Source organism: Coregonus clupeaformis, chromosome 31, assembly GCF_020615455.1.
Source record: "Coregonus clupeaformis isolate EN_2021a chromosome 31, ASM2061545v1, whole genome shotgun sequence".
NCBI classification, from domain to species: Eukaryota; Metazoa; Chordata; class Actinopteri; order Salmoniformes; family Salmonidae; genus Coregonus; species Coregonus clupeaformis.
The window spans coordinates 38,563,402-38,583,029 of NC_059222.1; the positions used below are offsets into that span (position 1 = coordinate 38,563,402).

The 19,628-nt window shown below is 41.2% G+C and overlaps 1 protein-coding gene across 4 annotated transcripts; it reads left to right on the forward strand.

The window, feature by feature from the left end:
• Positions 1–303: 303 nt before the first annotated feature.
• LOC121547699 (RUN and FYVE domain-containing protein 2-like) lies at positions 304–18,356 on the forward strand. 4 transcript variants are annotated; one of them, XM_041859095.2, is made up of 19 exons: positions 304–501; positions 2,696–2,807; positions 4,702–4,875; positions 5,158–5,275; positions 7,987–8,088; positions 11,419–11,542; positions 11,927–11,991; positions 12,170–12,235; positions 12,655–12,724; positions 12,819–12,920; positions 13,068–13,184; positions 13,476–13,643; positions 13,777–13,874; positions 15,403–15,522; positions 15,826–15,955; positions 16,104–16,198; positions 16,509–16,557; positions 16,704–16,784; positions 16,983–18,356. In XM_041859095.2, exons 2-19 carry the CDS (start codon positions 2,732–2,734, stop codon positions 17,124–17,126), a joined length of 1,899 nt encoding a protein of 632 aa, XP_041715029.2. In that variant the 5' UTR covers positions 304–501; positions 2,696–2,731; the 3' UTR covers positions 17,127–18,356. The 4 variants fall into 4 exon arrangements, with proteins under 4 accessions (XP_041715029.2, XP_045065829.1, XP_041715027.2 ...); XM_045209894.1 differs by lacking the exon at positions 304–501 and having other exon boundaries at positions 2,690–2,807; XM_041859093.2 differs by lacking the exons at positions 304–501; positions 2,696–2,807 and adding an exon at positions 3,305–3,855.
• Positions 18,357–19,628: the final 1,272 nt, after the last annotated feature.

A 19,628-nucleotide genomic window follows, 5' to 3' on the forward strand; every position in this document is an offset into this window, starting at 1 on the left:
TTCATTGGTGCCTATGGGAGAGCCACCCCGTTAAGCAGACCGAAACTTACCATTTTTTTCAATGGTAAAGGCCTGAGTGGGACATCTTAATTCATCCACCATCTTTGGTGTCACTCTAAACCACTTCCTGAATGTCTTTCCATTATATTTACTGCAGGAGGCCAGGGATTGGCTGGTCTGTATAGGCTTGTTCCTCCCCTTAAGCAGAACCATTCCTCCCCCCTCCTCAACGGGAGACTCTTCCCCCCTGCCCTCATCAACCCATCTCCTCTGCTGCATGTATGTATACTATGTGCTCCTAGCTGTTCCACTGAGCGGACATTCCCTCTCCTCTGCCTGTGACTGACTGCAGAGGGATGAGGCTCCCTCAGTACCAAGGCCCAATGCAGCACACCCAACAGACCCCAACCCAGCCAGGCAAGATCTGGAGTTACTGAGTCAGTCTGAGCCCAGCTGAAACAAGCCCAGCAGTGTGCTGCTGCTATTGTTGCTCTGCCTGAGGTAAGTCAGCACTATTTTCATCAGAGTCCGGACAGACAATCCAGCGGTTAGTTTAGTACTACTGTATAATGTTAATTAGTATATGTTCAGTGAACATTCTACAAGAGAACACAGAAGGGAGGATGTTACAGTGTAGAGTATATATTTAGGAAGGATGTTACAGTATAGAATATATATCTCAGGGAGGATGTTATAATATAAAATATATTTTTATTTGTTTAACACTTTTTTGGTTACTACATGATTCCATATGTGTTATTTCATAGTTTTGATGTCTTCATTATTATTTTACAATGTAGAAAATAGTAAAAATAAAGAAAAACCCTGGAATGAGTTTGTGTCCAAACTTTTGACTGGTACTGTATATCTCAGGGAGGATGTTACAGTATAGAATATATATCTCAGGGAGGATGTTATAGTATAGAATATATATCTCAGGGAGGATGTTAAAGTGTAGAATATATATCTCAGGGAGGATGTTATAGTATAGAATATATATCTCAGTGAGGATGTTAAAGTGTAGAATATATATCTCAGGGAGGATGTTATAGTATAGAATATATATCTCAGGGAGGATGTTAAAGTGTAGAATATATATCTCAGGGAGGATGTTATAGTATAGAATATATATCTCAGGAAGGATGTTAAAGTGTAGAATATATATCTCAGGGAGGATGTTATAGTATAGAATATATATCTCAGTGAGGATGTTACAGAGTGTAGAATATATATCTCAGGAAGGATGTTAAAGTGTAGAATATATATCTCAGGGAGGATGTTATAGTGTAGAATATATATCTCAGGGAAGATGTTTCAGAGTAATAATAAGATAATGATTAGGTGGGGGCTTATAATTGTCCTATTTCACACAAAGTGTGAATTATAAATGTGTTTTTTGCATATCCCACTCCCCCTGAGAGAAAGGTCAGAGCCAGGGATCAGCCATTATTGACTGCGACCCTGGAGCAATTAGGGTTGAGTGCCTTGCTCAAGGGCACATTGACTGATTGCTCACCTAGCCGGCTCGGGGATCTGAACCAGTAACTTTTCGGTTACTGGCCCAAGCTCCTAACCACTAGACTAGCTGCCGCCCAAAGAAGAGCGACATCAGAATATAATATATATCTCAGGGAGGGCGTTACAGTATAGACTATATATATCTCTCAGGGAGGGCGTTACAGTATAGAATATATATATCTCTCAGGGAGGATGTTACAGAGTGCAGAGGATATATCTCAGTCCATGTGTAACTGGTAGACAGGGAGGGTGCAGCAGGAAATCAGAGTCATATGATAGCACAGCACTGACTGGCAAGTCAGCAGGAAAACAGCAGAAATATTACTGACACTGTCAGTGGACACAATGGACTCCACAGTCCCGGTTCCTGCTTGTTTCTGAAAATATAAGGCGGCTGTTCCGCCCATAGAATCAAGAATTAGAATAGGTAAGTTAATAGGATCTCCATGGTTCCACCGAACAATGTTCAGCTTATTTACTTAATGGATCTAAGAACAACACATTTATAATCATATTGCTTGGCTTTAATACATTGTTTATCATTTTGTTTATCTTGCTCCATGGTCTCATGAGTTGCTGTGTTATGGTTCAGATTTGAAACTAAGGACAATAAAGTGCACATTAGACTGTGTGTCAGAATAGTCCTGTTTTATGTCGGTTTGTGACCAACTGACACCTGTGTCTGTATCCACCTCAGTTGGCCCTCAGGCACATAAATCAGTTATTTTCCCCTTAATTCCGTATAATATCCACAAATCCATGCCCCTTGTGATTTTAGTTTTGTATGAATTATAATTTACATTTCACAAACATTATTCTCTCATTTATTTTTACCTTTATTTAACTAGGCAAGTCAGTTAAGAACAAATTCTTATTTACAATGACGGCCTACACCGGCCAAACCCGGACGACGCTGGGCCAATTGTGCGCCGCACTATGGGACTCCCAATCACGGCCGGTTGTGATACAGCCTGGAATCGAACCAGGGGGTCTGTAGTGACGCCTCAAGCACTGAGATGCAGTGCCTTAAGACCGCTGCGCCACTCGGGAGCCCATTCTCATGGGGAGAATGTGTGTGATTTGTTTTTGTAAGGCTGTTGTTGGCATTCCCGTATATATTATGTAGCACTTGGACTACTCTCCTCTCTTATTGCAGACTAAATAGTTGTGTGTCCAGGTCCCAGGATCATCTTGGGTCGAAGTGATCTTCACCATGTACTCCCCTCAGAGTTTACATCGCTGGGGCATCACTCATACTGAGAGCATGGAGCGGCTTGCATACAGTCAAGGTAAACAAAAGCAGATAGACTATCATTTATCCTCAATCACATTGTGGTACAAGACAATTGGCTGCAATACTATTTTTTTTTAAACTGAGTTTTACAGACACAGACTTGGAAAAACTGGAATCCTACTGAAAGGCTCCATTGAATTATGAAAACTATCCATTTCAGATAATTTATTAACTTTAGAGGGACATGCATCAAATGTATGTAGTGACACATTTTTTCATTTATGAGTAAGATTAATTTCTATGAATTTTTGCTGACAAATATTCATGGCTGATCATCACTTCTATTTTCTCTAAACACTGTATAGAGCTAGGCAAGTATACCAATTGTTTTATTAATATTGAATTACTTAAATCATATTTTTTTTATTTTACGCCATTTAAATAATTGATTCATTTATATATCATTGCAATAAATAAATATATATAATAATAAATAATATGCAGAAACAACTTGGTTTCTTCCAGCCCGCGGTAGAGGGTAGTAGAATCCCAAGTATGTCACTCCATTACGTAGTGCTTTTGTGTGCGTTTTTGACACCACCCATACGGACCTGAGGGATTCTGCTTCATAGGATCTTTACACTCTACGGCGAATAAGGGATAATAATTTGTAATTAATGAATGTGAAAGCGGTGTTCACACTTAAAATGTAGACGAAATTTGATGGGCATTATAGGGTTGGCATTGGATCATTTAGCAATGCTATCCCAGACATTTCTGCAACAATGGTCGCCAGGTGAATTCTCCGTATGATATTTCGACGATGGCGACACCTGCAGAGCACGACCTTGCATTAGCTGAAGCAGAGAGCAACAAAGAAAAGTCTCAAGTATTCGGAATCCTTAGGTTTCAGGAAGAAAAATCGGCGGGTGAAAAAGCTAGCACCAACACGTCCACGACCATGAGAGCAGGGGACGGGAGATGGCAGGCACCCATATTTGCACTAGCCAGGAAAGCATCGGAGACCTTTTCAGGAAGCAGCAGTCATGTTTTGGCGAAGGTAGCGGAACCAACATCTTTTGTAAACGAATGGAGTGCCCAAGGTAATTTGGAGTTATGCGCTCATCTTGTTTTGTTTGATTTTGCATTGTTGATTGGTATCATACAATCAATGTAGCAGCAGCGTGCCTCTATTTCTCTGCCTGCGCCTGCGCATCGGCCGACGAATCTGTTTAAAATTATTCTCTTATCAATTCAATTCATTCACTGTCAAATTGTGATAACCTTATGATGGTTTTGTGTGGTTAACGTGGTTTTTCTACTGACTACTAGCTAGTTAGAACCACACCTCGAGCTCATAGCGTGATCAAGATGCGATGCTTGCTGCAGTTACTTTGGGTGATTCAGACCAGCTGCATCCCTTGTGGAGTGGGAATAGGCCTGTAATGCACAAGAATAGATCTCTCACACATGAAAAGTGGTGCGGCAGAATGACAGCCTACTGACTACTCTGATCAGAAGCAGAATAGCAACATAATAGATGACGTCGTTTGCCCCATGTGTCAGTTGCATATTTACAGCTAGAGGCCAGTGCAAAACTGTTTCTGATCAATGTTTTCTTCTGGTTTGATCAGAAATAGTAATGAAACACTCATCACAAATATAGTTGATCAGAAAAGGTTATTTATTGGCCAGGATGAAACCCAATAACGTGCCTACATACAGTATCATGTCTGTACAACACATATTGCAGAGAACTATGAAATGTGAGATGATGAATCCGTGACTGTTTATTGACATAATGTAGATGGGCATTACAGATCTCGATATGTGCTGTATGTATGGGTGCACTACTATGCAAAACATAATGGCATGGCTCTTTGTTGACATATAATAGGTAGTTTGAATTGACTACTGCCTAATGTGTGTCTGTTCCCTTCACTCTCCAGCTCTGCGGGACCCTATGGCGATGGAGAGAGCCAACCTGCTGAACATGGCCAAGCTCAGCATCAAAGGCCTGATCGAGTCGGCCCTCAGTTTTGGACGCACACTGGACTCGGACTACCCCCCACTCCAGCAGTTTTTCGTTGTCATGGAGCACTGCCTCAAACATGGTCTCAGAGGTATTCACTTATCATCGTTACCATGGTGCAGAACTAGTTGAATCCCATTCATAATGGTGACACTGTCAGCGCATGGACACATTTTTATTACATAGTGAACACATACTGCATCATCCTCAATGCCCGCTGTTGGCAGGACGTGCTGGAATATACAAATATGCTATAATGTCCCCTTTCCCATTAATTTCTTGATAGTTAAAAGATACAACAACATAATTTCTCGACTGTGTTGTGTAACATTACCCATGAGATAAGGCTCAATGTTTGTTTTTGCACCCCCAGTGAAGAAGTCATTTCTTGGGTACAACAAGTCCTTATGGGGTCCTCTGGAGATGGTGGAGAAGTTGTGTCCCGAGGCAGGAGAGATCGCAGCCAGCGTCAGGGACCTACCAGGACTAAAGTATGGTACCAGAAGAGAGAGAGAGAGAGATGACTGTAGCAGACATTTAGATGTAGAAAAAACAGAGGGATTCACTTCTTGATTAGGGCTTGATTCAATCCGAATCGCCGAAGTTCAGCGCTATAGCACGCTTGAAATTTTAAGGTAATTTCCAATTGAGCCGACATATGTAGCATTTATCTTGAATGCAGTCTCCGCTAATGAGGGAGCATTGGCTTTAAATGTAAATCGCGCAACAAAGCTGATCTTCAGCACTACGGATTAAATCGAGCCTTAAAAAGCCTTTTATTTTCTTGGCATTTAGTTAGAAATAGTTAAAAACATGAAAAACAGGCCAACGCATTTCGACATGGTGTCAGCCTTCATGTTTACGCCCTGTAACAGGCTGACACCATGCCCAAACACGTTGGCTTTTGTTTGTCATGTTTTGGTAACCCCAGTGATACATTTTTCGGTTAACTAAGGGGTTTACCCATTTGAGCTCATCAGAACATTGTATTTTCTTTCCAGACATTTCTATTTTATGAACCGCGCGTTCACGTTGTTTTATTTATTTATTTGTAGGCCCTAATGACCACTACGGTTAATTGAAGCAGAAAGTGGACTAAACGTTTAAAAGCCCTAGGCCTCTAAGTGGATCCCTGTGTTTACTGATATGCTAAAGAGAAACTCGAGCTATAGAACAAGGAAGTGCCTCAATGTATTTTTGTACTTTCGCTTCATGTTTTGTTTAAAGACTGAAACTCTGGTGAAGCAGAATTTAAGCCCAGATTGTAAAGGAAATATAAAATAAAGGGAAAGACATACAGTGCAGTCGGAAAGTCTTCAGACCTTTGGCTTTTTCCACATTTTGTTACGTTACAGCCTTATTCTAAAATTGATTAAATTGCTTTTTTTCCTCATCAATCTACACACAATAATGACAAAGCAAAAACAGGTTTTAATTTTTTTGGGCAAATTAAAATAAATAAATAAATAATAATGAAATATCACATTTACATAAGGATTCAGACCCTTTACTCAGTACTTTGTTGAAGCACCTTTGACAGCGATTACAGCCTTGAGTCTTCTTGGGTATGACGCTACAAGCTTGGCACACCTGTATTTGGGGAGTTTCTCCCATTCTTCTCTGCAGATCCTCTCAAGCTCTGTCAGGTTGGATGGGGAGTGTCGCTGCACAGCTATTTTCAGGTCTCCAGAGATGTTAGATCGGGTTCAAGTCCAGGCTCTGGCTGGGCCACTCAAGGACATTCAGAGACTTGTCCCGAAGCCACTCCTGCGTTGTCTTGGCTGTGTGCTTAGGGTTGTTGTCCTGTTGGAAGGTGAACCTTCTCCCCAGACTGAGGTCCTGAGCGCTCTGGAGCAGGTTTTCATCAAGGATCTCTCTGTACTTTGCTCCGTTCATCTTTCCCTCGATCCTGACTAGTCTCCCAGTTCCTGCCGCTGAAAAACATCCCCACAGCATGATGCTGCCACCACCACCATGCTTCACCGTAGGGATGGTGCCAGGTTTTCTCCAGACGTGACGCTTGGCATTCAGGCCAAAGTGTTAAATCTTGGCTTCATCAGACCAGAGAATCTTGTTTCTCATGGTCTGAGAGTCCTTTAGGTGCCTTTTGGCAAACTCCAAGCGGGCTGTCATGTGCCTTTTACTGAGGAGTGGCTTCCGTCTGGCCACTTTACCATAAAGGCCTGATTGGTGGAGTGCTGCAGAGATGGTTGTCCTTCTGGAAGGTTCTCCCATCTCCACAGAGGAACTCTGGAGCTCTGTCAGAGTGACTATTGGGTTCTTGGTCATCTCCCTGACCAAGGCCCTTCTCCCCTGATTGCTCAGTTTGGCCGGGCGGCCAGCTCTAGGAAGAGTCTTGGTGGTTCCAAACTTCTTCCATTTAAGAATGATGGAGGCCACTGTGTTCTTGGGGACCTTCAATGCTGCAGAAATTTTTTGGTACCCTTCCCCAGATCTGTGCCTCGACACAATCCCGTCTCGGAGCTCTATGGACAATTCCTTCGACCTCATGGCTTGTTTTTTGCTCTGACATGGACTGTCAACTGTGGGACCTTATATAGACAGGTCTGTGCCCTTTCCAAATCATGTCCAATCAATTGAATTTACCACAGGTGGACTCCAATCAAGTTGTAGAAACATCTCAAGGATGATCAATGGAAACAGGATGCACCTGAGCTCAATTTCAAGTCTCATAGCAAAGGTCTGAATACTTATGTAAATAAGGTATTTCCGTTTCTTTGTTATTTTTTGCAAAAAAAATGTAAACCCTGTTTTTGCTTTGTCATTATAGGGTATTGTGTGTAGATTGGTGAGGAACATTTGTATTAAATCCATTTTAGAATAAGGCTGTAACGTAACAATGTGGAAAAAGGGAAGGGTCTGAATACTTTGCACTATATGTTCTATAACCTTGGAAAGCAAGCAGACACATTTTCCTCTTGTGTGCTTTAAAGTTGATGACTCAGCCGGGCTGTTAAATATTATGGAAACAACTTGCATGTCGATCATAAATCATCCACGCCACATCTAATGTCAACACACATACAGTACACAGTGTTTGGATGGTTTCATATGACTCATCCACTAGTTAGTATTGCCCCCCTTCCAATGGGCCGCTCTTCACTTTGAATGTAAAAAGTAATATCATATATAAATATGTGTTGTTGGCCTAATGGCTGTAGTTTTTGTTCTGTTGTTGTAGGACTCCGCTGGGCAGAGCTCGGGCCTGGCTACGTCTGGCCCTGATGCAGAAGAGGCTGGCTGATTACCTCCACCTTCTGATTACCAGAAAGGACCTGCTGAGGTACTGGAAGGACCCCCAGTCTCAACTCACTCAAACAATACTGGTTTTCTCACACACATCTTCACCTCCATTCAAAGTCCTTGTCCGATAATGCTATATACAGTGCCTATCATAAGTATTCACCCCCCTTGAATCTTCAAATTGTATTGTTACCAAAGTGGGATTTAATTAACATTTTGTCAATGATCTACACAAAACACTCTGTCAAAGTGAAAGAAAAATTCAACAACAACTAAATTAAGAGTAATGAAAAATAAAACTAATATACCTTGATTAGATAAGTATTCACCCCCCTGAGTCAATACATGTTAGAAACACCTTTGGCAGTGATTACAGCTGTGAGTCTTATTAGGTAAGTCTCTTAAGAGCTTTGCACACCTGGATTGTGCAACATTTGCCCATTTATTCTTTTCAAAATTCTTCAAGCTCTATCAAGGTGTTGGTGATCATTGCTAGACAGCAATTTTCAAGTCTTGTCATAGATTTTCAAGCAGATTTGAGTCAAAACTGTAACTTGGCCACTCATGAACATTCACTGTCTTCTTGGTAAGCAACTTGTCTACAGTCGTGGTCAAAAGTTTTGAGAATGACACAAGTATTGGTCTTCACAAAGTTCGCTGCTTCAGTGTTATGAGATATTTTTGTCAGATGTTACTATGGTATACTGAAGTATAATTACAAGCATTCCATAAGTGTCAAAGGCTTTTATTGACAATTACATTAAGTTTATGCAAAGAGTCAATATTTGCAGTGTTGACCCTTCTTTTTCAAGACCTCTGCAATCCGCCCTGGCATGCTGTCAATTAACTTCTGGGCCACATCCTGACTGATGACAGCCCATTCTTGCATAATCAATGCTTGGAGTTTGTCAGAATTTGTTGGTTTTTGTTTGTCCACCCGCCTCTTGAGGATCGACCACAAATTCTCAATGGGATTAAGGTCTGGGGAGTTTCCTGTCCATGGACCCAAAATGTTGATGTTTTGTTCCCCGAGCAAGGTGCTCCATCATGCTGGAAAAGGCATTGGTCGTCACCAAACAGTTCTTGAATGGTTGGGAGATGTTGCTCTCGGAGGATGTGTTGGTACCATTCTTTATTCATGGCTGTGTTCTTAGGCAAAATTGTGAGTGAGTCCACTCCCTTGGCTGAGAAGCAACCCCACACATGAATGGTCTCAGGATGCTTTACTGTTGGCATGACACAGGACTGATAGTAGCGCTCACCTTGTCTTCTCCGGACAAGGTGTTTTCCGGATGCCCCAAACAATCGGAAAGGGGATTCATCAGAGAAAATGACTTTACCCCAGTCCTCAGCAGTCCAATCCCTGTACCTTTTGCAGAATATCAGTCTGTCCCTGATGTTTTTCCTGGAGAGAAGTGGCTTCTTTGCTGCCCTTCTTGACACCAGGCCATCCTCCAAAAGTCTTCGCCTCACTGTGCGTGCAGATGCACTCACACCTGCCTGCTGCCATTCCTGAGCAAGCTCTGCACTGGTGGTGCCCCGATCCCGCAGCTGAATCAACTTTAGGAGACGGTCCTGGCGTTTGCTGGACTTTCTTGGGTGCCCTGACGCCATCTTCACAACAATTGAACCTCTCTCCTTGAAGTTCTTGATGATCCGATAAATGGTTGATTTAGGTGCAATCTTACTAGCAGCAATATCCTTGCCTGTGAAGCCCTTTTTGTGCAAAGCAATGATGACGGCACGTGTTTCCTTGCAGGTAACCATGGATAACAGGAAGAACAATGTTTTCAAGCACCACCCTCCTTTTAAAGCTTCCAGTCTGTTATTCTGACTCAATCAGCATGACAGAGTGATCTCCAGCCTTGTCCTCGTCAACACTCTCACCTGTGTTATCGAGAGAATCACTGACATGATGGCAGCTGGTCCTTTTGTGGCAGGGCTGAAATGCAGTGGAAATGTTTTTGGGGGATTAAGTTCATTTTCATGGCAAATAGGGACTTTGCAATTAATTGCAATTCATCTGATCACTCTTCGTGACATTCTGGAGTATATGCAAATTGCCATCATCAAAACTGAGGCAGCAGACTTTGTGAAAATTAGTATTTGTGTCATTCTCAAAACTTTTGACCACGACTGTAGATTTGGCCTTATTGTCCTGCTGAAAGGTGAATTATTCTCCCAGTCTCTGAAGACTGAACCAGGTTTTTGTCTAGTATTTTGCCTGTGCTAACTCCATCCCATTTATTTTTATCCTGAAAAACTCCCCAGCCTTTGCTGATGTCAAGCATACCCATATTTTTTTTCTTCTTCATTTTAGTCATTTAGCAGACGCTCTTATCCAGAGCGACTTAGTTAGCGAGTGCATACATTTTTCATACTGGCCCCCCGTGGGAATGAAACCCACAACCCTGGCGTTGCAAGCACCATGCTCTATCAACTGAGCTACAGGAGGGCCATACCATGATGCAGCCACCATTTACATTTACATTTTAGTCATTTAGCAGAGGCTCTTATCCAGAGCGACTTACAGTTAGTGAGTGCATACATGATGCAGCCACCACCATGCTTGAAAATAAGGAGGCAGTTACTCTGTGTTGTGTTGGATCTGCCCCAAACGCTTTGCATTTAGGCCAAAAAGTGTATTCCTTTGCCATTTTTTTTTTGCAGTATTACTTTAGTGACTTGTTGCATACAGGATGTATGTTTTGGAATATTCTGTATATTTGTTAGGTTAGGATTGTGGAGTAACTACAATGTTGTTGATCCATCCTCAGTTTTCTCCCATCACAGCCATTGAACTCTGTAGCTATTTTAAAATTACCAATGGCCTCATGGTGACATCCCTGAGCAGTTTCCTTCTTGTCCTGCAGCTCAGTTCAGAACGATGACTGCATCTTTGATGTGTCTGGGTGGTTTAATACATCACCCACAGCATAATTATTAACTTGACCATACTTAGAGATATTCAATATCTGATTTGTTATTGTTAACCATCTACCAATTACTGCCCTTCTTTATGAGGCGTTCGAAAAGCTCCCTTTTCTTTGTAGTTGAATCTGTGTTTGAAATTAATTACTTGAATGAGGGACCTTACAGATGTTGTATGTATGACGGACAGAGGAAGAGGTAGTCATTCAAAAATCATGTCAACCACTATTATTTCACACAGAGTGAGTCCATGCAACTTATTATGATTTTTTAAGCCAAATTTGACTCCTGAACTAATTTAGGCTTGCCTAAACATTGGGGGTGAATACCTATGTAACGACTATATTTTAGTTATTTAATTGTTATTCATTTGTAAACATTGTATGTGTGTTGATGATTTGATGTGAAATATGTTTCTCTGTGTGTTTTGCACCCACAGTGATTTCTATGAGAATTCTGCTGTGATGGTAGAGGAGGAGGGTGCTGTCATCGTTGGCCTGCTGGTGGGACTCAATGTGATCGATGCCAACCTGTGTGTCAAGGGAGAAGACCTGGATACACAGGTGAGAGTCAACACCTGGATACACAGGTGAGAGTCAACACCCCCTCACCTTACTTCAGTCATTGTTCTAAAACTCCCAATAACAACCTTTAAAATAGGCAAGTGAGAGGACACCTCAGTGTTATTCAGGGTCCTACCCGCGGACACAGGATCAGCGTTCCTTTCACCTCGTGGAGATTACTCGTCTCATCCCAACAAACTAATCAAACTAGTATCTACAACTGTTACAGTGCAAACAAATTAGTATCATCTGAACTGTTCAGCTGTGTTTAAGCGCACATTTATACTCCAATCCTCTCAACCCAATTTGAGAAGGAATATACTGGTCAAAGTCTATGCAGAAATGTTGAACATACTGGTTGTGTGACATTTTTATATTTCTTAGGTTGGGGTCATTGACTTCTCCATGTACTTGAAAAATGACATTGATGACTACAGAAGTGAAGAAAGGTAAAGTAGATACTCTCGTTACTTTAACGAGATGTAATATATCCATTAAAACACATCTACTACTAGACGTTGTCTTGGATACGCTGAGAAAGACACAAGTATATCAAAATACTTGAACGTTTTGAACATAAATGTTCTCATTTACTGATTTCTCTTCCATGATTTGTTTTCTCAATAGAAATGGTCAAATAGCAGCTATCCTGGACCAGAAGAACTACGTTGAAGAATTAAACAGACAGCTTAAGTAAGTATTTTTATCTTTAGCTTTTTTCTTTACCATACTGTATCGTTGTGATTTTTTTTTGTGTGTGTGATAATCGCTTAAGCGTGTTTTTTTTAGCTGATGAAGCTCTAATTCAGGCCAAGTTGTTGACACTGGTTACAGATGGACAAAGATGTCTCTTCTGTTCTATCCTCTTACGGTCAACGCACAACCTCTACAGAACTCAAGCTCACTAGTTCAACAGCAGGAAATTGAATTATAAAAGACAATGAAAGTACTTGTGTTTTGTGAGGACGTTAACTCATGTTCTTTTGTGAGGACGTTTAAGGCTGTTTTGAACATGCGATAGACTTACTTGAAGCAGTGTGCTTCTTCAAACATCTGTTGGGAGAGACTAAATATGAAATGGCGCTAAATTAGCACTTGTATCTTTGGCACAGTTCTTCAGTACACGGCTTACAAGGGAGGGTCGATAACTTGGAGAAATCAAACTCTAAACTCATTGAGGAGGTATGGCAAAGTCTCTTATTAGTTCTGTACTAACATTCTGAATCATTTATCGTTTTATACATCTGATTTTCATTTTAACCTCTTTTCATTGTAGCTGGCGATTGCAAAGAACAACATAATCAAACTACAAGAGGAGAATCATCAGCTTAGAAATGAGAACACTATTATTCTCATGAATGCTCAGCAGCAACTTGAGGTATGCCTTTTATAATGTCCTGTTCGCTGTCTGGGTCAGTCAGACTTAAAACCGTGTTCCTCATTTGTAGTGTTTTGAGGTATTAGGAAATGTGGGTGTGGTCTAATCCATTAATGTCTCCTCTGTTGATGTGTCGCTATCTGTCAGGTGACCCAGGTGGACGTCGACGTGGAGCTGGACACCTATAAGAAGTCGAGGCAGGGCCTGGACGAGATGTACAACGAGGCCAGGAGACAGCTCAGGGAGGAGTGTCAACTACGCCAGGTCAGTCTTCATCTAGCATTTCCCCTTGATAATTTTTCATTATGGGGCACATTTTTTACCAACATTTGCTCAGTTGGTAGAGCATGGCGTTTGCAACGGCAGGGTTGTGGGTTCGATTCCCACGGTGGGCCAGTAAGAAACTGCCAACATAAGCCAACGCAGAATTCTGAAATGGTTATCTTGGGTTGTAAGGAGCAGTCAGTAGCATTGTCTGTGTGAGGAAGGTCAGTGCTTTACAGTTGAGCAGGATTTGGGTTGACGGACAGCTGTTCTCCTTGTCCACTACTTTAGGATGTGGAGAATGAGTTGGTGGTGCAGGTGAGCATGAAGCAGGAGATGGATCTGGCCATGAAACTGTTGGAGAAGGACATCCACGAGAAGCAGGACACACTGATCGGCTTGCGCCACCAGCTGGACGATGTCAAGGCCATCAACGTGGAAATGTACACAAAAATACAGGTGCCGTGGAGCTTTTTGTGTGGCACATTTTGCTGGTGCTTTTGTGCATGGAGTAGGCTATGTTGTTTGTTACATATCAGGTTGTGTTCCAGTGACTATACTGATCTGATGGCTTTGCTGTGTTGTCGACCAGACTTCCGATGACGGCATGAAACAGAAGAACGACATGATCACTCGTTTGGAGGAGAAGACCAATCAAATCACAGCAACCATGAAACAGCTGGAGCAAAGGTAAGGGAGTTGACTTAAAGATCCTCTTAAGTCATTTGAAGTGAAGGCCCGGTTTCCTGGACACAGAGTAAACCTTTCCCTGGACTAAAAAGTAATTTCAGTGGAGATTTATAGTCCAGGACTAGGCTTAATCTGTATGCAGGAAACCGGCCTATAATGTGGCATGCAAAGTATTTTCTCTTTTTGCATGTAGGTGTATTATTATGAATGTACGTTTTACCATATTGCAAATCCATTTTGGAGCATTGACTTGGCTGTAGTCTAGTTGTGTGATGCGATCACAGCTCTGTCATGTCTCAGTCAACATGGACCATCCCTTCCCTTCTCTTCCAGTCGTTTAACGCCATCTTCGTTGTGATATTTCTATGAGAATACTTTGCTTAACAATTTCTTATTTATTTTGGTCAAATGGAAGTTCCCTGATATTGACATCCTCTTTCTCTTGTTCTTTTCTTTGTCTTTTATTGCTTTCATCTTTTACCCTCATACGTTTAATTTCATACTTATTTCTACATCGATCTTTTACCCTCATACGTTTAATTTCATACTTATTTCTACATCGATCTTTTACCCTCATACGTTTAATTTCATACTTATTTCTACATCGATCTTTTACCCTCATACCTTTAATTTCATACTTATTTCTACATCGATCTTTTACCCTCATACGTTTTAATTTCATACTTATTTCTACATCGTACTTTTACCCTCATACGTTTAATTTCATACATATTTCTACAACAATCTTTTATCCTCATATGTTTAATTTCATACTTATTTCTACATTGATCTTTTACCCTCATACGTTTAATTTCATACTTATTTCGACATCGATACACCTCCTGTTTTGTCTACTTGGCCTCGATAGTGATAAAGATTTGCTAAGCCAGACGCGAACGCTCGCCATGTCATTTGTCAAATGTGCCAGCGCAGACACTGAGCACCAATACAAGCTTGTTAAAGACATCTCTTTCTGAGCATTCAAACACAACCACTAACTCTCAGCAAACACTAGGCAGGGGATTTGTTCATATGCAGTATCGTAAAGTAATGGGTTGACTGTTCTTGAAAAGTTAGTTTGTTGGTTTTTGAATCAGTCTAATGTTAAGACGAGCTTCTTTCACAAAAGGAAGTTTTGTAGTGCATCCCATTATTGTGGTACTGTAATAACTAATACACTTAAACATATCTGTAAGAGCAAATACTCTACTCATTATAGCCAATAAAAAGTATAATAATTGTATTTTATCACATGAAACAATAAAGTTAGATGTTTTGAAATTGTGGACTTGGAATTAATCTTTTCAAATAATTGCCAGCGTTAGATCAGCTCCCTGAGTGTTTCCATAGAAATGTTACAAACTGTCCTGCCACTGTCTGGCCATCTTCTCTTCAGAAGGGTCTGCCTGTAGATGTTTGGCCTCCCCCTTTTCTTTTGACAGTTTGTCCCATTGCATCCCAACCACCTGCACCCCTTTTCCTTGTGATTGGAGCCTCAGTTTTACCCAGTTGGTTTGAATTACACCAGATTACAGGAGGCTGATCGGGACCGCTGGACCGCAGAAGATGGAGCGCGCAAATTCAAGCAGGACTTTGCCAACAAAGCCGACAGCCTCCAAAAGCAGATAGCCCAGAGAGAGAACCAGAGGTAAGTACACATGCATACGGTATATTTATAGCAGCTCTTAGTACTTCTTCCTTCTATGTAATATGAAGATTTGGGGCTCTATTCATTCCATATCGTGGAAATTCAGCATTACAGCGTGATTTGAAATTTAAAGGCGATGTTCACGTGTTAGCGGAGACTGCATTCGCGGTAAACGCTGCGTATGTCGGCTCAGTCTGAAATTACCTTTACATTCCTGGCACGCTATCTGTAACGCTTGAAGATTGAATAGAGTTCTAAAACACAATAATCTAGCTGTAATCAGGGATGTTGTTCCTGATGTAGGTTGCAGCTGGAGACCGACCTAAAGATTGAGAAGGAGTGGCAGCAGACCTTACAGAACGACCTGGAGAGGGAACGTGGGAACGTCGCCCAGCTCAGTGCTGAAGCCCAGCAAATAAATGGACTTAAAAATGTTTGTGAGGGTTCCTCGTGGGGCTTTTTGTGACATTGTGGCATTTAAAAAGTATTATGTTCAAGTTCAACATATTTTCGTTGTGTCACAGGGATAGAGTATATTTACACACGCAGTGGACTGATGTATTTGACATGTTTTTCCCCAGGAGTTCCACAGGCTGCAGGATGAGAACAGCCAGCTGACGGGGATATGTGACGAACAGGAGCAGGCCCTGGAGGAGCTGGGCTGCAAACTTAGCGAGTACTTGTCTATTTTAAACTCCTCATTTGATGTATGTTTTTATTTAACACTGTCTATCTTTCAAATAGGAATGCAGCCTCTTACCCCCATCAGTTAGAGACATCTCAACGTACCTTTTTAAGAAAGGAGTGGAACAAGCTTTTATGTTGTGGAGGAGGGACTATAACCACATCCATTATCCCTTTACATGCCTCTTGGCCTTAGTTAGTGCACATACTGTTGCAAAGTTCCAGGTAGGAATTTTGCATGAAAGAATAGAGAGACATGAACTCTGTAAACTGATGCTTGCCTTGTCTTATTCTTAACACAGATCAAAACTTAAAATCGAAGACATAAAAGAGGCAAATAAAGCTCTTCAGGTAAGTGTCTCTCGAATTCTACATCGTTATCCAAATGAAAGTTCAGTCCATTTTGTTCTTATGACAACAACTGAACTACTAACACGCATGTTGACCTTGGCCAGTGCTGTTCCATGAGTCGCCTATCTAACAATGAAATATTCCAGGGGGGGCAGATCTGGCTGAAGGACAAAGAAGCTAACATCTGTAAACTGTGTGAGAAGGAGTTCTCCATCTCTCGGAGAAAGGTTAGGATAAACTCGTTACATTTTTTGTGTGAAATTAATTGGGACAGTGCTGAACCAGCATGCAACACAAAAAAGATGTGACATAGTTTTACGATAAGAATGGCAACTATGCAAACCATAACCCACATATTTTCCTTGCGGTGTACTTCTTGCCTAGATGAGCTGATTTTGTGTTTTCCATGCGTCTCATTTCTCTAGCACCACTGTAGAAACTGTGGGGAGATCTTCTGCAATGCCTGCTCTGACAACGAGCTGCCCCTCCCTGCCTCGCCAAAACCAGTGAGGGTCTGTGATACGTGCCACGCCCTTCTCCTCCAACGCTGCTCCTCAAATGCCACGTGAGATGCACCCTTTCAGCCCCATCCGCAGCTTTAACTCAATCCCCCCCTCCCTGCAGCTCAAACTACCAGGAAACCTCTGAGCTTGTGTGACTGTTATCAGGTGTCAAGCATTTATATTCTACAAGGTATCGTCCTTTTGTGTAACATGAGATTTTAGATGTTATATCTGTGACACTTCTATGACACTAAGGCTGCATTTAGACAGGCAGCCCAATTCTGATGTTTTTTTTTCTCACTATTGACCAATCAGATCAAATATTTTGCCAATAATTGGGCAAAAGATCAGAATTGGGCTGCCTGTCTCCACAATAGACTGAAACCATGTGGGCAGCTGAGCATATCATTCCAAATCTGCAGTAAGAATATCAAGAGAGGAGGCAAAGTATGTTTCTCTACAGACTGAGGAATACAGTGGTTGAGCCTGTTGTGATAAAGCCGTGGAGTCATTGGCCGTAATCATATTTTTGTTTTGTTGAGTGGTATTTCCCTTGAATGTGGATGGGTCCTGCCTGTTGTAATTCACACGTGCCTCTAATAAGCCAAAATACTGAATTAGTACCTTTCACACAGTTGTTTCTGCATGATAGAATGCAGGCACATTTCAGAAGTATGTTTACCATAAGCACTAATGTTCCCAATGCTGCGTTGGTTATGAAGAAGAAGAAACTACATGAAACACCACAGCAAATGTATATGTTGTACTTTTGATTACTGACTAAAAAACACAATATTAACTTAAGTTAATAATTCATTAGGCCTACTTAAGTATTATTATCATTAAAATATACTGTAGCTAGCTAACGTAGCAAACGATTACGTTTGGAAACATGTATTTATTTTTGTAAAGTGGAAATATTTATGTTGTTATTTTTCTGCACATTATATTTGAATATTTGTATCACAAAGTGACAAGGAATTTAAGATGTACAGTGCATTAATTTGTGTGTACACAATTATACACTTGCTGTATAATTTGTTTTGTATTCAATCAGCAAAACAATGTGTTTCAATGTTTAATTTTCCAAGACTGGAATTAATACTTTTCATTAAAAATAAATGGCTGTGGTGCATCTCACATAATCAAAATATGCTGTGTGCAGTATTAGTTTTCAGTATATTGTCTTGTTCACTAGATGCCAGTTACTTTGCAGAGCATCAAAGTTGTCCAGGTCCTGAGGCAGCAAAGCATCACCAAACCATCACACTACCACCACCATGCTTGACCGTTGGTATGGGGTTCTTACTGTGGAATGCAGTGTTTGGTTTTCGCCAGGCATAATGGGACCCATGTCATCCAAAATGTTGACTTGAGTTTGCCAAAAAGCACCTGGAAGCACCTGGATGATCATCAAGACTCTTGGAAGAATGTTCTATGGACAGATGAAAGTATAACTTTTTGGACGGTAGTGAAATGATTTGGGTATGCTTTGCTGCCTCAGGACCTGGACAACTTGCCTTAATAGAAGGAACCATGAATTCTGCTCTGTATCAGAGAATTCTACAGGAGAATGTCAGGCCATCCGTCTGTGAGCTGAAGCTGAAGCGCAACTGGGTCATGCAGCAAGACAATGATCCAAAACAGACAATCAAGTCTACGTGAAAATGGCTAAAAAGCAACGAATTTGAAGTTTTGGAATGGCCTAGTCAAAGTCCAGACCTAATCCCAAATGAGATGTGGCAGGACTTGAACCGAGCAGTTCATGCTTGAAAACCCACACGTCACTGAGTTAAAGCAGTTCTGCATGCAAGAGAGGCCCAAAACTCCACCACAGCGACTTGAGAGCTTGATCAACAACTACAGGAAGCATTTGGTTGCAGTCACTGCAGCTAAAGGTGGCACAATCAGTTATTGCGTGTAAGGGGGCAATTTCTTTTTCACACAGGGGAATTGGGTATTGCATGACTTTGTTAATTAAATACATAAAATGTATCAATTTGTTTTGTTATTTGTAAACTCAGGTTCTCTTTATCTAATGTTAGGTTTTGGTTGAATATCTGATAACATTCGGTATAAAAAAATATGCAAAAATAGAGAATCTGAAAGGGGTCAAATACTTTTTCACGGCATATGGTCATTAGAGCGGACTCGGCTTGTATATTCAAGGTAATATTTTCATGTTTTTCCATGAAAATATTACACAATACACACTGCACAATTCCAGGACATCAATAACCTGAATAGGGCATGCCACACACATCTTGTGTCTGATTTGTGAAAACAACTCTTGCAAGTGTGTGGGAAAATACTTTAGGGCAGGGAGAGGTGGGGAAGGCTAAGTCATCTCTAATCAAGTCCAGTTTTACACTTTGGACTCTTCTCTGACCACATTTCCCCCCCTCCCTCTGCACTCGAACATTGACCCCCTGTGCTAGCAATGACTCAAGTCTTTTCTTTAAGCTTAAAGTTTTCATTAAGCCCCACTTTAAGCTGTTTGACCACAGTTGTGAATTCTGTAATGAATGTATTGTAATGTTTTAAAAATTGTATAACTGCCTTAATTTT